General features: G+C 41.3%; 2 protein-coding genes across 2 annotated transcripts in view; one reads left to right on the top strand and one right to left on the bottom strand.

Moving 5' to 3' along the window:
• The window catches only part of LRRC20 (leucine rich repeat containing 20), a 1,555,127-nt gene that overhangs the window by 1,249,580 nt on the left and 284,246 nt on the right, over window positions 1–21,301 (top strand). The gene's annotated exons all lie outside the window — the stretch shown is intronic.
• The window catches only part of LOC147711568 (ropporin-1-like), a 183,741-nt gene that overhangs the window by 66,511 nt on the left and 95,929 nt on the right, over window positions 1–21,301 (bottom strand). Inside the window, exon 2 of the mRNA XM_086920210.1 lies at window positions 3,382–3,499. Coding sequence (XP_086776336.1) covers window positions 3,382–3,499 — 118 coding nt within the window. The remainder of the gene's footprint in view (window positions 1–3,381; window positions 3,500–21,301) is intronic.

Genomic DNA, 21,301 nt, shown 5'->3' on the forward strand with positions numbered 1-21,301 from the left:
AATTGGCGCTGGAGCATAGTACAGAAATAACAAGGCGTAGATACACAAAAGTGTCAAATTAAATTCATATTCAAAAGACGTCCAAGTATCCCTCTTTCAAAATAACTTGCATAATCAAAGCATATCAAATTCTGCTTTTCTGCTGTGATGGATTTCATTAATTCTGTATACAAGTGTGGAATGATGTCGTTTTGCCTCCTAATAGACTATTTACAGCTGTCAGCCCCATTGACGGTCTCCAGTGGTTTAAGTTTCATTCTTTTGAGGTCTCTATTCTCTTCTTGAATGCTCGCTCGACATTGAGATATTGGCTCTAGGGGCCACTAGAATGTGATTGTATTTATGCATGTTTTAGCTGTGCAAAAAACAATATTAGTAAGCAACAAGTTGAATGAGACAGAATATTCTATCAAGGCTAACAGATGTGATCACAAGAATACAATGTGTGGTTGCCTCTTTTCATTTAGATTAAGAAGACGTCAAGCTTTGCAAAATGTATGATCATCAATCAACTTTGAAAGACCCCCTTTCCCGTTGCATGTCATCCATATTTAAAATACTTCTCCTCAGAAGCTTGCCTAGAGGTAAATTGAATTTCCATGCATATAGAATACTTAAGCACAATAAATATAGCCACAGTCGGATCTATATTCAATTAAAAATGTCCAGCCGGACAGAGGTCTCAATCTTTACTTTAAAAAAAAAAAATTTACACAGAAAAATGATTCCTTCTGCAGTTCACCGTAGTGGGGCACAAGACTGTACCCAAGCACATACAGATCAGTACAGTGAGCAAAGCAACAAACAAAACAGGGTATTTTAGGCAAAAGCAGCAGTTTTCTGTAATATAGCAATAACACAGAAATCTCAAAAGAACACTTTCACATATATACAATACATGACAATGTTATGTGTAAAGTGTTTAAAAGGGTCGACGGCGTTTCGGTCCCACTTTTTAAATCATGGGGACCATCATCAGGACATTAATAACATGCCTAAAGATAGATAGCCTCTATTGCCGAGGAAGGATCCTCGAGGGCTTCAGGTTGAGCCGAGTGTTTGCCTCGTTTAGGTCAAGAAATTAAAGCAGCCCACAATCGGGTGCAATTCTATACCGCGAAGAGTCGCGCGCGGATCGAGGCGCAGAGAGTTGGAAGTACCGTGTCAGTCGGTAGTGGCTTCCTGTACAATGCATACAGGCTTGTACCCCACTACGGTGAACTGCCGAAGGAATCATTTTTCTGTGTAATTTTTTTTTTTTTTTAAAGTAAAGATTGAGACCTCTGTCCGGCTGGACATGTTAAATTGAATATAGAACCGACTGTGGCTATATTTATTCTGCTTAAGTATTCTATATGCATGGGACCACTATTGTCTGTGAAATAATATGTTCCCCGAGGTCCTGTGCTGACTTGCTTGGGGTCCCCTTGTTGGTTGTTATATATATAGAGGTAAATTGAAGGCAGAAAAAATATCTTGAAACATCCATTGTCCATGGTCTTTCACAACATTTCAGGAATCCTCATCTAGTTGTCACAGTTAGGCAGGTAAACATTTATCAGTGTTACAACAAGACCCACTACCTCAGAGCCATACCATGAATGTAGTATATTTATTTATAAAAACCTTTGTATTGAATTTTTGGGTTCCAACAAATCTGCAGTAGCTAACGTAAGCACTGGTCCATTTGGAAATTTAAGGGTTAGGTTAGCATTTCTGAACATTGCCTACTCTTATTACCCTCCAAGGGCCTCATATCTTCTGATGTTTATTCAAGCATTCCCTGGTCTAATATATACCCAACTCCAGACAGGTTCTTCTACCCATTCTTTGATGCTATTCTGAAGTCAGTGGATTGTTATTGGTTAACTAGTGATGGGTAGTATACCTTTTGGCTGATAAACATCATAATCCCACTAATGTGTGGGTATATCACACGCTCTCCCATTCCCTCATTATAGGGCCATTTTGGGAAAGAGCCACTTGGTGTCTCACTAACTGTGATGGACTGGAGTAATTACTAACTAGCATCGATGTACTGGCAGACCCATGTAACTTAGAAAGTATTATCGTTACCCCCTTGCTACTAGGGCAGTTTGTAGATTGGGCTCTACCCTATTTCATTAGATGGATGGAGGCATAGTAATATCTGAGTAGGAATTTGAATTGAATTAGACAGGGATGCACTGATATTGCAAATTCACAGGGCGCCTTTGTCCCCTCCACCCAGTCTTCCTCTTCTATCGTACCTAAATCAGTTTCCCATGGGGTGGTTCATGTCTCAATGCAGTCAGATGCATGCATTATTGGTTAATGGTAAATCTATGAGATCTGCCAATGGGCTCAGTGGTATTGTTTTGCTTCAAGCAGTCTGTATTCAGGGAGCACTACCAATTTTTGTGATATGTAACTAAGGCATGTCACAATTGACGGTATCTTTAGAACGGGGCCTTATGAAGCCCACATTCTTCCAGTAGTGCCTCAAAGGATTTAAGATGACCTGCCTCCCAGACATGCCTTACTTTAGGCACCCCCAAAAAATTCAACTTTTGAGATTCCCTGGTGTGCGGTCACTTGCGAAAGTTGCTTCCTCTGACACAATAATTAACCCCCCCCCCCCACACGTTAATCCAGTGCAGTGCCTCCCTTCATGCATGTAATACTGCCTCAGTGGGTAAAAGGCGGGAGTCTGGAATCCCTGTTACACAGGAAGAGGTAATGCAGGGCCCCAAAAAGGTCCACTTCTAATCTTATCACAGGGTTTTTACTCGCCCCAAAAAGCCCGTTAATCATAACAAGTAGTTTCTGTGATACTAAATGCAAATTTCTGGCAACCGATGACAACTAATTAAAATATTTGATAAACCAAGCTAAGGTCCAGAAAAGAGCTGAAGCGTGCAAGCTGAGAAGAAATGCTGCTTATACTCCTAGCTGTATTGCAATTTGTCTACTCTTAAATGATGAATAAAAATATGATTACAAGTACGGAGATTTCAGAGCACACATATTAAAAAAAAAGTCTCACAATACTGGTAGACAGGCACTTATAATGAATAAAGTTCAGGGCTTCATTATATTTCCAAACGTTAGGATGCTTATCCTGATGTTCATGTTCAACAAATCACTTAAACTAGTCTTGTGGGAAGCACATCTGCTGCCACAGGCTAAATGTTGAAGGGGTGTGGAGTTTTCAGAGGCAAAACATGGACTGGTAGGCCACTTCAAGGACATTATGGTATTAATGAAGACAACATCAATATCCCCAAAAGGGAAGCATCATAAAAACAGAACATGAAAAACAGTTTCCCTGTAACAGCTCAGTTCTGTGCGCATATTTATGGCGTCTTGTGTGCCTCACTGCCTGACCTCGGGTAACCTTACCTTTGTATGCAAGACTTTAAGGAGCTCTGGGGTCAGCACTGCCCAATTCGAGAGACTTATTCTTTCTGGGCGTTCTTTAATTGGCAGGGGCTCCCCATTTTTCAAGGCTGTGAAGTACCTGTATGAATATAAATTGGGAACATGCTGCAGTTAGCTAATATCACATTTAAATGTGTCTTCAGTCATTAGCGTCCAACTAGAAGCGATTTGAAACAAAGAGCAAAAAGAATCACATTGTAAAGAGTTTGCAGCCATCGGTAAACGGTTAATTGCTTCAATATAATACGTTGTTTTTTAAACTGTTATATAAAGATTAAGGCCTACACGCTACATATATGTGAATAGTGGGATCATGATAATACTAGTAGGGTGGTCAATAAAGTGTGTTCTTGTTAAATGTAAGATAGGTTACTGATGAGACCTAAGCGTGTCTGAGTCTGGTGGCATAGTGGGGCCCTGTGTTTGACCTCATGGTCACAGGTTCAGATCCTGGTGAGTCCATTTAGCCTTTCATTCACCTGAGTTCGATAAAATGAGTGCCATTGAGTTGGGTAACAATCAACATCTGTTATTCAGCGCCAAGATGCCTACGGGTGGACGCAAGTTTTACAAATACCCATGTTAGGGATATGTTTGAATTAAATCTAACCATCTACTTTTGTATATGGGCAGGTCTGGATTTATGTCTTGGGCTGGAAGCTTCGGAAAACTACTCGGTATTTTCTCTCTTTTTATTTTACTGTAATATTTCGTGCTTACCTGACTTGACCTGATATAACATTTATAATTGTTAGCGAAGAACCGATAAGTTACTTAGAACTAGAAAAGTGCACCCACCGTATCAAGCAAGCACGTGCCGAGAACATAATAGGAGCAAAGAAAACAAATTGATCGCCGGTAGTGTAGGGATATGGGAAGGTTGAAGCCCTACAAACAGTTGAAAATAGTTTCTTAAGATTCCTTCTTGCTGTCCCACGGGGCATTGCAACCTACGTTTGCCATTTGGAACTGGGTCTGTCCTACTTGACAGACTTAGTTCAAATTCAACCTCTTCTCCTATGGCACCGTATTTGGTCACAAAATGAAGCTTTTTTCTGTCAAAGGTTCATACAGGACTGTATTTCCTTAGAGAATGCCCATAAGATTGGATGGATAGCCTACATCAAAACATGTCCTAATGATTTGGGTATGGCACAATATTATCATTCTCCCATCCTAATCGCTGAACTCCCCAGAAAAACGTTCAAAAAACTTTATTTGGTGCATTTAGAATCTCTGCGGCTGGCAAATGAGGTCAGCAAAACTACAGTCCAACATTTGTTATTAACTCAAACAACGTTGACTATTCAACCCTACCTAACTTTTAATTTTTCAAGCCATGAAAGACTTTTATTAACTAGGTTTAGACTGGACATTTTTCACAGTTTGGTCACTTTCCCTATAATTAACGATTGGGCAAAGTGCTTACAACCATGTCCTTGTGACGACGTCTCGGTCCAGTCTACAATCCACACAATCCTAATTTGTAAGTTTTATCGCAAACCAAGGAGACGCTCGCTTACGCCGATTAAAAAAATTATGGGTATTCGAAGGTGTCACCCCGCTTTCCTCATTCTCCAATTTGTGGACGAAGAGTGTTTTGCTAAACCCATAGCAATATTCCTGAGTTTTGTTATCAGGCATAGGCAAAATTTAGACTACATTGGGATATTTGTTTCAACACTGTCTTGTCCAATTGCCAAAGTTTTATCTGATTTTTATCTGAACATAATTAACTCCAGGATGCATATGCTGTTCCAATGCAACCAATCATCTGCCCCATGGCTGGAGAGACCTTTTTAGGCACCTCGGACTTTATGTTTTGCTGAAGTCTCGTGCCTTGGAGTTCTGTTACAAAAAATCATGTAATGTTGTAATGACTCTATTATTGACATTAGGCGAACTGATGCACCCTGTGATGTTTTAATGGAATTATTATCTAAATGCTATTTTATTATGATTGTCTATCTTTTAAATTGTATTTTTATGTAACACGATTATATACTGTGCTTTTATAGCTGTTTGATACATGCGAATAAAGCTTATTATTAATTGATTGATCGCCGGTATCAAGTTATTCTGGCTGTAAAAAAAGGAACTGCCTGCACAGCTGGGGTAATTATACGCTGTGATTGACAACAAAATAGGAAAACTTTCGAAAGGAAAAACAGCTCATCTAATCTGGAAATACAGCACTGAAATTGCACTTTATTCATTAGCTCTGCAGTAGCAATATTGCAAAAGTACATTAAGTGAGGGAGAGTAACCAACGAGCTCAGATCGATTGACGACAACAAATTAGAAAGAATTGCAGGCAAACTCAGGAAACATTTGCTCCATTATCTCTAAACATATGCTTAAAAACCATGCAGAAGGACAGTGGAGTGGAAAGGATGGGGAAGGAAAACAAGTTATTTAATTGAAAAGAATGAAGATCACAAATGAGTTCAAAAAGCACTCTAGAGAAACACAAACTCAGAATCAATCCTGGGCAGAAGCAATATAGAAACTTATTGGAACACCATATATATATATACACACACAAAGTCTAAGAACAAAAGCAAAAAGATTGAATAAACCATAAAAATAATGTTCAACACAGAAAATGTAGCAAAAGAAATAAGACTGTCATCAGCTTTAAAAGATCAGGATAGCAATAGAGCATTGCATGGTTGTGGCAATGATGTCTTTCGTACATTCTGTGGCATTTATTTTTTATTTCCTGTGTCATTTTATTCACTGAATCCGATTTAGTTGGCCCACCCACAGTAACGTTTATTGATCATATCATTTAGGTGAAATGATTTATTTGAGATGTAATCACCTTGCCTCTTTCGATATGGTCTATTGAACCTGATGGATTCAGTTCCGTGTTGGGTCTGTGCTTCTCACCAGTTAGATGGACCCCCGCCTCATGGTGGAGATCTTTCTTATTTGATCACCACACTCCCACCAATGCCTTCTATGATTGTGTATAACGGAGCATGAGTGCAGAAAGATAGGGAAGGCACCATAGCATCCGAACACTTTGAGTAACAATTTCTGTGCAGAATAGAAGCATCCTATTGCAAAAGAAATAAAAACATTCAGAACAGCTTGACTTGCTTATAACTTACTCTGCCTTGATTGGGAACCTTGTTGTTTCAGCCTTCACTTAACTGAATAATTTGCACTGGACCCAATCCAGGCTTCTGTAACGCGTATCAACCAATAACACTGGGAGTAATTTTTGCAGCGAGGGATAGCCTACTAGGGCTTAGGAAGTGATGTCCTGCTTCTTTCAGCTAGTACCACTCTCATTAGTGATACTGATTCCCTGAACTCTATTCTGATCTTCAGCTTGCTCGGTCGTTGTTGTATGCACACATTAGTTTTCGTGGTGGAAGCTGTTGTGATCCTCTCAGCCTCCTTAACCCCTCCCATGCTCATGACGAGCTCAGCTCGTCATGAGCCACGGTGGCCGTTTGCTCATGACGAGCTCAGCTCGTTATAACGCCCACAACGCTCGCATGCGGGGCTCGTCATGAGCACCGGGGCCCTGTGCGCACCCACCAGCACAGCGGGGGAATTAGCCCCACAGGCAAGGGGTTAAACATACAAAGTGTACATGTAATAGACAAGGCAGGTCAAGACACCACGTCCTCCTGAACTGATCTCACTGCATGTACCTAGCACAGGAAAATCTCTCCCAAAGGGCCACACTTCCTTGCAACTCCTCACCTCTGTGTTACCGCAAACAAATGATGGAAGGAATGCTGACAATGCAAACATTCGCCCCCAGTCAAAAGATCTGGGTTGAATCCATCTTTCTTTTGCTCACTATGCCACCCCAGTTTGGACCCAGCCATATGCAAATCAGTCTTGACCCTGTGCCTCATGGGAACAGTCCAGACCAAACTGCCAAGCCAGGTCCTCCCTGGACTGGAAACAAGCATCCTGAAACTGGTTTCAGGCTATGTCATCCTTCTTCAGCCAGGTTAGCTGGAATCCAGTGGCACAGTGAGCAAGAGACCCACGTCTGGGCATACCCATCCCACTGTGGGCGGCTGAGTCTGAAAGGTAGCAGCAGACTCTCAATGAAAACAAGACGGAACCACTTGAAGGATCAGAGCTTAAGCTGACACTGCCTGGCTCTGCTTGCTACTGATCATGTGCTCTCCCCCTTTGTACTCTGCATATCATAGGGATCTGTCTTGTAGATCACCAGGCATGCTTTGCTCCATGCCCTCCAAAGGACTAAAGAAACATCGGTCTCCTTAGTGTTCAAACAAGAACAGTAACATAGGACCAGTTTCTTTAATGACCATGAACGACATCAGAGCAGCAATTGTCAATGACAAGAGCTAAGTGAGGTTGATGGTCAGGGAATGTGATAGAATTGGAAAGGTGAAAGGGTGTTGTCTGTTTGAATGTGTGTATTTGTGTACATCTCAGACTGTACACTTGTATGTGAATGTGTGGCTTTCTGTGTGTGTCTGTTGTTGTTGGATTACATTGCTTGTGTACGACACTGTGCCTGTTTGGGTAACATTAATGATATTGGATATACATGACCCCCTTCATCTACTTGACATATGATAGAGCTCATTGTCATTTAGCTGGCCACCCCTAACCTTATGGTCCCCATCTCTGAAATAATTCTGACCACCTGTGGAATATTGTGGCCCTCTTTGGATTTACTGGGGGTGTAGGCTATGAAAGAGAGCGGTATCAATCTTGATATGAGTTTTCCCTTCGTTGCTTGGCAGAAGCAGCAAACTTTCCTCAGAGAAACATGCATGTAGTCCAGATAAAGCAACATGAAATCAATAGTACACTTAAGAAACAAACAGGGTAATATAAAGGAGCAAAGTTAGTAACAATGAAAACAAGATAACCAATACAAATAACTCAAAAATTAAGGTAATCTAATGTAGAGTTGACGATCTGTCAAAAATCTGTGAGTCTACTTTTTGAATGATTGGACGTTTTTTGTAAAATAAAAATCTATTCACTCCAAAGCCATGGGTGTGATTTTCAAAAACTACAAAGACAGGGCAGCTATATATATTACTTGTTGGACACTAAAAAAGCAAAGCCTACAAGCAGTTTGTTTGAAACATACTCTTTTAGGAAAATGTTATTCTTTAAAAGCAAAGTCATGTTTATTAACATCAGCAAATGCCATGGTTTTAAAAAGTAAGATAGAAGCAAATATTTAGAATTTTAGAACTTGTAGGTGGCATTTTATAACAGCTCGCCAGGCACACCGGATGTCCCTGAATCGTCAGGAACTGCTCCATAGACACTAGGCCTAGTGTTCCAGTGGGAGGAAGGCTTCTTCCTCGCCACAGTTAAGGTCATCACCAAAGGTCCTGTGGCTGTAGTTTTTGCTAGTTTTCTTCCAGGCTCATGGACTCCATTTCTTCTGGGGCATACTGATGCAAAGGATGAGGACTGAGGACAAGAAGTGCAAAACTAAAAGAAAACCTTTAACCTAAGTGAAATGAACAATGAAAGTTAATGCTGATGATCCGACTAAGTAAGATACACTAGATAAAATGATCCACGAAAGGAATTGAGATTTGAGCCAGATACAAGTGTAGATATTATTGCTCAGCTTTGGAGATCAGTGGAAAGTGGAAGTCAATCTACACTTTTTTGTTTTGCAAAAACACAGAAATACAAATTCAATTCACAAAGAAGACCAAAAGGGGACAAAACTGTCCCGCTCCGTGGTGTGCCTCCCCCTGACTCGCTGGTGTGAGCGTGAGCTGCAATCCGCACGCTCTGACCACCGCTCCCCGCTCGAGTCTGAAAGGTAGAGGCAAGGGAAAAATACAGCGCGCCTAACCTGGGGGACTGCGAGGACCAGAAATCCCAGCTGGGGTCAGCTGGTGCCTCTTCCCCCAGGCGACACGCCCACTGACGAAACGTTGAAAAATCGACTTGCCTCCCGCGACGCGGGACGCGCGCGGGACCAAGCGCGGGACGAAGCCCGGACAAAGGGCGGGCCGTCTAAGGCCGTCCGGGGACGACTGAGGACGGGCCGGGCCCCCCCCCTTTCATCCAGACTAGTACTACAGAGAACACCGCACTCGGTAAGTCAACTTGCAGCTTGCATCAGAGCTCACATCGGTGTTATCGTCTGAGAACCCATAACCCACAACAATCTAAAGTATATAGGTAAATAAATGGGCTTCAAAAAATTACGGTCCCGTACGATATTTATGAAAAGAATGGGGACAGAGAATGCTGTTCGGAAATCTACCGACAAGGCAATTAAACCTGGCCGGATAACGTTAACACCGGCAATTAGCACATACTTTACTACACTTACAGCTAAAGACACTCAAGAATTGAATATTTCTGCCAGAGAAACCTCTCCCAACGTTTCCGTAATCTTAAGGGAATTAGATATCACTCCAACGATACCTAACCAACAATCAAAACTGTGTCTTCTGGCCACCGATCTAAGTAGTAAATCACCTTGCACCCCAGTTGATGCACTAAATCCTCAACAAGAACAGATTACTCTAAAAACTTCTACTCCTATCAAAAATGGAGGGAGCTCAGAGCTATTTGTCAACTCAAATGTCAATAAATCAGTTCTAGGACTGCAAAACTTGGATCATGCAACAAGCCAGAACAATAAGGATAAAACATCTCTTCCAATCACCTTACTCGATTTCTCATCCGATCCTTTCAATATCAACCTCAAAACAAATAATAATATTATCAACACGACATCACCCATATCAAAAGCCCTGTTTTCACTGCAAGAGATTCTAGAATCTGTCCTCTCTTTTCTGGGAAATATTCTTGATAATTCTGATCAAACCCTGGACGTTCAAATAGGGATACTAAAACATCTAGTTAATAAGAAAAAGAAAAAAGACCTCCTCTTAGTAGAGGCAAACAATTTACCAACGAAAACAAAATCTGAGCAAAATGATATATCGAAAGAACATAATAATGAACAGAAGAAAAGTACATGCGATTTCGGTACCCAAACTTTTAAGACTCAAACACAACAAAAACAAAAGATGGAACACCCAAATGATTCAACAATATACTCCCTAAAAAAACTTTTCCAAGAAAAACATCAGCAAAAAATTAACAATGTCCCAATATTCAAAAAAAGAAGCAAAACAACTACACCGGTAAATAATTCTGTATCAGATAACCAGGAAATACACACGTCTAATATATCAGTACAAGATAACGGAATACCTACAGAAAAAAAGAATCTGGAAAGTAACATAGAAGGAAGGAAAAGAAGGAGAAAAAAACCAATAAGGAGGATTCAAAAAAATAAAGCTCACAAACTAAAATTTCGACAGTCAGCTATAAAACAAAACCTTGAAGAGGAAAAAGTTGGAAAAATAATAGCATCTGATAGTATTGCAAAATCAGCAACTAGGAAAAACCTTGAAGAGAAGTCGCCACAACTAGACCCAAGAGCGCAAGAATTTGTCTCTTTCAGACTTCTAGAGGAACCAACTCAAATTAATAATAATAATAATATCATGGAACATCTAGACAGGAACAAACAAAGAGAAAAGGAGTCCTCTCCTAAAATTATACAATTCGAAGAACTTTTTCCTAGTGACTCATCCCCACTCAACAGAAGAAGGATAATACATCTACTACACCATATTAAGCCTCTACAATCACTGAGTAGTAACGAACTTGATCTAGTAACTTTTCCCATTAAAGACAACGCTAAACTAGCAAGGGTAACATTTTGGTCGTCTGTTATCCCAGAAATCATCCTGAATGATAAGGAGATACTATACAAACAAGGCTATGATGTTGTGGAAAGAAAAGAATCAATGGTCAGTACAGTTCCAATTGGGTACGATGCCCAAATCAGTGCACTCTCCAATTCATACAGGAAACAATTTCCAAGAGATTATGTAGCGTTGGAAGACCAAGCAATCATGCACTCAGATACTTATTCTGTAGGGCAAGAAAAACTAAAAATTCTGGTGAACAAAGGTCAACGGGCCGTTTGGTATCAAGCTCCTAAGATACCTGTGAACGATAATAGCACAAAATCTTGGGCCTGGGTTTCAGAGACTCTAAATAGCAATAAACCTAAGAGATCTCAACAACAATCTGTTTAGCACCGGCATAAAAATAACCTCCTGGAACATCGCAGGTGGAATTAAGAACAAACTGTCCACGGCTACCAGAAATCGCCCAGATATCTTGATTTTACAAGAAAAATGGGCAACCGAACCTATCACTGTTCAAAACTATTATGTTTACGAAATTCCAGCAATAAACACTCATCGAGGTCATGCTAAAGGCGGTTTAGCTATTCTATTAAGTGAAGAACATCTGTGGGCCCAGGAACTATTAGATACCAACTTAGAAAATCTACAGTGCATCAAAATCTCCGCTAAAACATACAGTACAGCTCACCCTAAAACAATTCTCCTCTTTAATGTATACGCTCCTCCAGGTAAAAAGCATGATATAATATTCTTAAATATCATGGAAAGGATTGAGAGCATAACAGAAAACCATCTTCACTCATCCTTTTTAATTGTCGGCGACTTCAATAGTAAAATTTCTAACTTTGAAATTAATAAATGGGCAAAACAACACTCAGAAGAAGGTCTAGACATCATATCTCCACAATTCCCGGAGGGCATACTGACTGACAAAAGAGGGAAACTGTTATTATCAACACTGACAAACATCAATGGAGTAATATTGAATGGTAGCATGGAAGGGGATATCCCTGCAAACTATACCAGACGGGGAAATGGGACTTCATCTATAATTGATTATATAATCACAAGTAATGATTTGCTAGAAACAGTCTCATATCTGCTCAACCAGTTCTGTCAAGAAAGCGATCATACCCTAATGCACCTGACTACAGATTGGTTACCTAAATCTTCTGCAGCCTGTCACATAATATATCAAAAAAGCAATGTAGTGGTGAACAATGAAAAGAGACGCATATTCTGGAACTCTTATACCATCGACAAAATTACGTCTCTGATTGATCATTCACAACTCTTAACGAGAATATTCTCAGAAAATCCCATCGAAAACTTTGAATCCATTATAAAAGAGTTCAGATCTCTTATCCTTAATATGACAGCAAAGGATTCAGCTGGCAACAGTAAGAATAAAGATAAAAACAAGCGCACCTTTAAGAACTCTGAAGTAAAGAAAAAATTAAACAAATACATACGCGCCCAATATATGAATCCCACTCCAGAAATAAAAAAGGAGATAAATAAAACCAAAAATCAATTAAGACGCGAGAATCTGAGACAAAAAAAAACCTTACAAGATCGTAACTGGGCAGATATCCAGTTAGCGGCAAATAAGAACGACCAGCGCAAATATTGGTACCTAATAGGAAAACTTACTGGATCCAAAAAGAAATTACAATCAATACCGGTCCCTCCGGATGCCTGGGAAAGTTTTCTGACAGACCTTTACAGACCAAACTTAATAGTTCCATCGGAAAGCAGTGGGGTCTACAACAAAGAAAAAGTTAAACTTCCACTAAATAAAATCACCGCAACATCTGTCGAACTAAACATACGTAAAGCAAGATCAACAGGAGCGTCTGGCCCTGATCAGATTCCGATCAAAGCACTAAAAATCGCCCCAAAGGAATGGAGTCAGTTGCTTCATCCCCTTTTCAATTATATCTTAGATACTGGCCAAGTTCCAAAATCATGGCAGGGAAGCATAATCATCCCGATCCATAAAAAGGGAAGCAAAACCCGGGCAAGCAACTTCCGTCAAATAGCACTTATGGACTCCGTGGGCAAGGTATTTGCAGCAGAAATCTTACATCGTCTAAAAGAATGGGCCTTCACGACTGGCCAGATACCGATGTTTCAAGCAGGTTTCAGACCTAAACATTCGGTAACTGACAACATCGCAGTTATCCAAACCATCATCGACAAATATATAACACAAAAAAATCAGGTTGTATACGCTGCCTTCATAGATTATTCTACAGCATTTGACCGGGTAGACCGACCAACATTGTGGGAAAAATTGAGGAAACTTGGCATAAACGAACAACTACTACAGTCTATAATTAGCTTACACACCAATACTTGGTGTCAAGTCCAAATGGGGGGAGAAAGAGGTTACACGGAAAGAATTAAAGCTGAAAACGGACTAAAGCAAGGGTGCCTCCTAGCCCCAATATTATTCTCCCTCTACCTAAGCGACTTGTGTCATTACCTGCAATTGGGTTCCAACCTACCTCCAAAAATTGCTGATCAAAAAATAATTGCTTTACTGTATGCTGACGACATAGTGTTGTTGGATCTTACCCCCTTTGGACTACAAACGTCACTTGACATTCTGCACAAATACTCTAAAGAAAACTATCTAGTCCCAAACATTCAAAAAACAAAAGTGCTGGCCTTCTCGGGGAGGAAACAAAGCGCAAAATATACCTGGAGATTAGGAGGGGAAAAGATAGAAGAAGTTAAGGACTATCCCTACCTCGGCAGGATCCTTTCAAAAAACTTATCTAACACCACGCAACTGAACAATTTGTCAAGGAAATCAGATATACATGTTGCGGCCCTCCTGAGACTCTATAGTGCAACAGGGAATAGACATTTTTCCTCTCTGATAAACCTCTATAAAGTAAAAATATCTCCTGTACTTTCTTACGCGACGGAGTACATCCCCATAAAACAATGGGCTTTTATGGATCGAAAAGAGGGGAAGATTTTAAGAAAAATTATGAAACTGTCAGATGCAGTTCCTGTCCAAGCACTGAGACTGGAACTATCAGTGACAAGTTCCTATGCAGTAGCAATTGCAAATGTAATAAGGTGGGCTTACAACTTATTGCACGCAAAAGAGAACACACTAAGGTCACTGTTGAAAAAAGAAACCTTTGAGTCTGATGCTAAAAAGCAAGTCTTCAGAGAGAACATGGCTGAAGCATTTCGTGTAGCAAATATTACCGTTGAAATGCTGCTAAATTGGTCACCAGCACAACTAAAACTGTTCCTAAAATGCTTCACCCCAAAGCTCAGCTACGAAGTGGACTCTCAACACTGCACCAAATTACCTACCTATAAACCATTTGTTGATTCCTTAGAATTTAAACAAAGTCGGCCTTATATCGGGCTAACCTTAACACATGGTGCAAGGAGAACAATTGCTATGCTTCGACTGGGCATCCTTCCCTTACTTTCATATACCTCAAGATGGTTCCCGGGGGAATCTGCTTTATGTACATTGTGCGCTGGGGGTGATCAGACTCTGGAACATGTTTTATTTGTATGTCCGAACCAGATCGTAATTTCTGCCCGCACTAGATTTTTAGCACCAATATATTGCTCATGTAGAATCACGACAGTGAGAGAACTTATCGCTCTTTGCAAGCAACCTCCGAATGAATTTGTTTGTTTTAACTTGTATAAATTTCTAAAATCGTTTTTATCTCTGTATTGATAATATTGAATCTCTTTTTATATGTAATTTGTATAATATATTTTGTGGTCCTCTGTTGAGTACCAGTACAAATAAACTTTTTGACTTTGACTTTGAGGTGATGGTTGTGAGAAACAACCCCTCCAGATGGATGGAATTGAACTGGCCTGAGTCCCTTGGCAATCAATCTATCCCAAATCGGAAGTCAAAAAGCTAGGATTCTGGCTCGACAATAAGATGTCAATGGCAACACAAGCCAATAAACCGGCAGCAACCTGCTTCGGCACACATAGGTCCTTAATAAAGCTGCTCACATAGCTACCAGAGCCCTCACGTAGGATAGTAGTACAAGGCTTGATCATTTCCAGATGCGATTATGGGAAATCTTGTACTTGGACAGCCCCAAGTATGTCACACAAAGATTGAAAAGTCATTAAAATTGCAGCAGCGCGCATCATATTGAAAATTACCAAATTCCACTCTGTTACCACAGCCCTGGCACGCAGTCATTGACTGCCAGTGCTCAAAAGAATACACTTTAAGGCACTGTTTGTGTCCCACAGTTAGATGGATTAAAAATCTACTCACTTCATTCAACTATACCAGAACACTGCAATGTAACAGCCAGCAGTTGTTTGCAGTCCCTAGGATTATGAGGACCAGGAGAAGAGGACAGTCCCTCGCTTTCCTGGTACTCAGACTTTGGAATGCGCTCCCACAGAACCTAAGGCAAACCAAATCAGAAGTAGTATTCCGGAAACTGCTAAAAATATCTCTTTTCTCATTGTGATCTTCTCCTGAACAGTACCTCGTTGTCATAACGTTGGAGGGGGGGGGGTATTCAGGGTAGCCATTTGCTTTACAAATCCCCCATGAATATTATAGAAACAGAATTATTATACATAATTAGCCACATATATTATACTAAGTCTTGCAGATAATTTCAAAAGTATGTCAGTTTCTTTATTCTAGTGCCCTAGCTGGTGATAAATATTTCCATGTTTCTGGGTATAGCTATATAGAAGCTCTTGGAAACAGTGATCTCCAACTGGGGTTTGTAGTCCTTCCATGCTCTTGAAAGAATCAGCAGTTCAGATATAAAAATACACAACAAAAATGCCAGAAGAGGAAGGTTTTTTCTCTATACAGAAAAAAACCTGAAAACAGATTTTTCAAGAGTAAAATTAGTGATTTAACTTAATTTAAAGAAGATTAAGTCATAACAGTCTTCAAGAGCATGGCAACTAGCAAACATGTGAACTCAAAAGGTTCCTTTCTGTAGACATCCTGGACAGCCTATGTTCAGTGACATTTGCTTTCCAGAGCTGACAAATAAGTGAAGATAAAGCTAAGGAAATGTTTTGTTCTGGGGGAACTTTCGCTCTCCAGCCCAGTCACACCACTCATGGATGGAAGTGGATGTGTAAGACAAACTAAATACAGGTTAACTCTGAGAAGCTCATACAGGGCAGTAGATGCAGACTAAAGGTTTAGACTGAGCAGTTTGATAGTAGGAGAGTGGCAGCTTTATTTAAATTCATTCTTATGACATGTGAAATAAAAATCTGTAAAAAACTTGGGTTATTGATTTAGAGCAGTGGACGCCCCACTCAAGCAACAACTGCAATTCTTGTTAGGGTGAACAACAAAAGTCACTAAATTAACATGTGTTAAACCCTCTGGTAGCTTGGCACAAAAGCAGTCAGGCCTTAGGGAATATGTAAAGTGTTTAAGCAGCACTCATACAGTAATAAAGTGAAAACAAAACACAAGAAAAATCCCTAACTAATTTAGAAATAAAAGAGTGTATTTTAATAAATAAAATGATAACAGAAAGTCAAAAATCCAATTAGTAGAACAGGAGATATTACATGTTAAAGGTTTTAGTTAAAATAGCACCTAAAAGCACCAAGTGACACTCACAGTCACCTGGTTGCACTTGACCATGGGGAAAATCACAAGTTCAGGCTGACCGTGAAGGAGCAGGTTAGCCCCGCTGAAAAGTTACCACCAAAGTCTGGCGCAAAGAGTTCCGTTCATGGTGAAGGAGGCCACGAGGAGGAGGATGAGCGTCGGAGATGGGGGTCTCTGTAGTGCGTGGAGTGCGTCAGGCATCAAAGAGGGTCGTCGTTATAGTGCAAAGACTCGGTCAAGCATCACAGATGGTTGCTGTACTGCAAAGGGCAGGTCTTGTGTAGTGGCCGATACAGATAGTTGTGTGTGTCAAGAGCAGATTTCACCAGAGCTGTGCAGAGGTGGTTATCGCGGGTGCTAGAGTCTTGGCACAAATGAACCTGTTTGAGGTCACGAGCTGCCCAAACATCAGGATTTTCGGCTTTTCCCTTGGAGGAGTGCACTCTGATGAAATCCAAGGGACCACGACCTGGGAGGCACCTTTTACGGACCAGGGTCTCACTCCAAATGTGCTGTTACAGGGAAGCCTCTGAAGCTTGATGTGTCCCTGTAGCTCACATAGAAGTTCAGACAACTGATCCTTGGAGCCACTCTGGTTAGTCTGGGTTGAAGGCAAGCAGGTCCAGTCTTCCTAGTAAGACAGCAAGGCAGTCCTTCAAGCAGCAGGGCAGTCCTTCTTCTGTAACCTCCACAGGTCCAGGAGTGTCCTGATGAGTGGCTCTGGAGGTCCAATACTTATACCTAGTACCAGCCTTCAGGGCCGGACTGGCCATAGCGGGCACCGGGCAAGCCCCCGGTGCGCCGCACAGGGAGGGGGCGGATGTGGGCCCTTGGAGCCGTTTTTGTTACAGGGCCGTTTTTGCAAAATCGGCTGAAAACCGGCCATGGCAAAGAGCTCGGCGGCACATTCCCCCCCCCCGAACCTCCCCCACCCCGGGGGCCGAGCACTTTGCCAGGGCCGGTTTTGATTCTCAGTACGGCCCTGCCAGCCTTTTGTGTGGGGGGGGACTTTTTGTCCACCCCCCACATCTGGTTCTAGAAGGTTTGTCCCTTCCCCTGTTATGACTCCAAACTGTCAGTGGGTGACAAAAGGCAGGGCAGACCTAGTGTCAGATTTCTTTGTGAGGGCAGACGACAAACCCCTTTGAAATGTAAGTGGGTCTGGGTACAGTCCTTTCCCAGTCATCCTGTCAGAATGGCCCATCCTGTCCGCACCTAAGTCCCCTTTGTGTACTATCTGGAAGGAATACACAAACCCCAGCAGCAAAGTCATTCACAGTAATGTGACTCAGGAAACTGACAGAAGGCACAGTGGTTGGGCCAAGAAAAAGCACACTTTCTAAAAGTAGTATTTTAATAATTTTAATGTAAAATCCAACATTACCATTTAGGAAGATTTTAAATTACAATTCATTAGAATACCAACAGCATGTCACTATCTGGTCCCAATATAAAGTTAGCACTTACTAAATGTAATAAGTTAACTCAGTGATAAGCCTCACGACAGGGAAAAATGACTTTAGGAGTTTTTATCTGCCAGGACATGTAAAATCTAAGTACACATGTCCTACTTTTTAAATACAATGCACCCTGCCCTATGAGCCTTTAGGGCCTCATACCTTAGGGGTGACTCAGACTTATTAAAAAGGATGGTTTAGGCCTGGCTAATGGTTTATTTTACCATATCTAAATGGCAGGTTAAAACTGCCCATTCAGGCTGCAGCAGCATGTCTGAGACACGTTTTGCAAAGCTACTTTAGTGAGTGGCACAATGAGTGCTGCTGCCCACTATAGAATTTCATTTACGGGCCCTGGGTACATTTAGTACCATTTGATAGGGACTTACAAGTATATTAAACGTACCAATCGGATGTATGCCCATTGTACCATGCTTTAGGGAGAGAGCACAAACACTTTACCACCTGTCCTAATGCCAACAAACACAGGTTCAGCAACAGAAGACAGACATCTGGGAGTGGGGGAGGGGTGTGACCCTGCAAAAAGAGCCAGGTGCAAAAAAATCACATTAAAATACATTTCTGATCTCACTAGTCACTCATATGTTACATGAATTGAGTTCCTTGATTCTTCCCAGCCACATTTAGAGGAACTAGGCATTTCAACCTGCAGAAAATTACCAAAGTGTTATGTGGCTGAAGCTGTTGCCTATGTAACCTCCAGAAACATGCAAGTGTGTACAGCTTAAATTAGAGCACTATGCTGCTGGACCTTGTTATTTACTGTTAAATGCAAAATGGCAGCTAGTTTATTTAATGTTCACCTTAAGACTTGCGCATGAAAACTGCAGCAGATGTCTTAGTTTGATGTGGGCTGTGAAAGCCATGCATTAGCCCAAATGAAGCATTTTGACTTTTATGCTGCCACTGTGTGTGGACTTGTTGCAGGCATACAAAAATCCACGCAAGCCAAATAATTTAGCCAAAATGTTTCACACATGCAGCGAGTGGCTTTTTAGCAGCCCCTCACTGCCCAGAGTAAAAAAATAAAAACACCAGATTTCCAGGTCCATAAAAAAGCAAAGCAAAGCAAAAACAATGTAAGTGCTCACACTAAAATTGAGTGTCTACTGTAGATATTATTGCCATCATGGTGTCCATCTCTGGCTTAGTAGTGGACATCCATGGTCTAATTGTGCCCACCTCTCACACATCATTTGATATCCCTGGCATGATGATGGACCTTTCTGGCCTATTGAGGCCATACCTGTCAGTTTCAAATATTTTCTTTTTATTTATATATACTTAACTATTGTGCAATTATTTAGGTTTTGCAGCATTTAGGGTCCTACTGAGAAGGCATTGTAGCCAAAACAACACAACTTGCCTTACCAACGTACTTGCCTGTGAGGGGCGAAACCCTGCCATCACTTTTCTCACACCGCTGGGAACTGCTGATCCAGTCATCCTTGAGCACCAACACGAATAATAGCGCGACAACAGTATGCAGGCGTGTAGCCGTAATACTATTACCAGCATAACAGCAGCGTCATGATTGACTTTAGGGTGTCTGGGAGTCTCGGTGTTGCCGCGAGTCAGGAACAGAAGAGGATGGAAGAGGGGCGGCCGCTGGCAGGCAAGTCATATTTTCTTTTTTTTCTCCCACACCTGCTCCCACCCCACCACTTCTTTTCCCTAGCAACCACCAATGCTTTAAAGAGTTTACACTCTCTTGCAAACTTCAAAAAGATAATGTTAGTCAATCTGAACAGGGCGACACCACAGAGGCAAAGAAACAAAACCATAAAAAGAATTTTAGTGATGTGGGATGAGGTTGAAGAATTTCTCTTGGAAAGCATGTGGAAGAGAAGCAATATAGTATTTGGAAAACATTGCAGTAATAAAAATAAAGAATATAGTGCACACTTCAATCTAAGAAAAGTAAAATCAAATGTATTATTAACCACATAAAAGTGACAACAATTATATAGTGAAATTGGAGAAATATTAATAAGGAAACCATTCCTTTCACTTATTTGACATCCAATATGTTTAGTGAAAAATAAATAAAAAACAAATTAACAACAAAATAATCTGTGTGGGACAAATATTCCTTAAATGCTTACAAAGTTGTTTCAGAGGGGAAACATTAGAAAAACAAACATATTCATACATGAACTATGTTTAAGAGGTGTTAGCAGCTCTTTACAACTATTCACTACTGGGCCCAGGCCAGGCATACCCAGTATAGTCAGAGGTGTAGCAAAAAGCAGTGGTGGCTGACAGGGAAGTGGGGTGGGGGGGAGGTTGGGGAGGGGACGTTTGAAGAAAAAAGCAACAAAACCCACTTACCTTTCCGCGGCGGCTGATTCTGCATTTTCCTTCTCTTCTTGGCAAGTCTGGAACCAGGAAGTACCCGTCTCCCCTAAGCCAATCACAATGCTACAATGCAGCATTGTGACTGGTCTAAGTGACGTGCTTCGTCGCTCAGATGGGGACTGGGGACATGGGCATGTTCCCCACCAGACAATGTAATGCAGCCTGGTGGGGAACATCCTAAGTTTGCCTGACGCTTTGGCCGGGCCAGGACGGCCAGCCAAGAATTCATGCACACTTTGAGAGTGTGCATTCATCACTCCTCTCAGGCTCTAACCCCAGCCCCGCCCCTCCCTAACACAGCCCCGTAGCAAAGGAAAAGAAAATAATAACAAAGGTATTATCCTTGTATTTTTATTTTTTTCTGCTCCCAGGGTAGTGGGGCGGCTCTGCCTTAGTGGAGGAGCCGCCCTTGTAGCAAAGGTCATCAGTGGTCCTACTGCAGGCAAGGAATATTTCCCTCTTCTCCCTCGATAGACAGTAAAAAAAACAACACAAAAAGACAAGCATTATTTTGCTGAAGTGGCCCCTCACATCTCTGGGCCATGGGGCCATGGGGACACTCAACTTGCTGCACTAGTGACAGTTTCTCGAGAGAAAGCAAGGGAAAGTTAAATAATGAATTTTCCCTCCTCACATCTGTCGAGTCCCCCTCTACCCCCACCCCGCTCCACTGCGTACATGCACGAGCCGTTCTTGCACTTGTTGTCTGT

Source organism: Lissotriton vulgaris, chromosome 5, assembly GCF_964263255.1.
Source record: "Lissotriton vulgaris chromosome 5, aLisVul1.2, whole genome shotgun sequence".
In the NCBI taxonomy this organism is placed as follows: Eukaryota; Metazoa; Chordata; class Amphibia; order Caudata; family Salamandridae; genus Lissotriton; species Lissotriton vulgaris.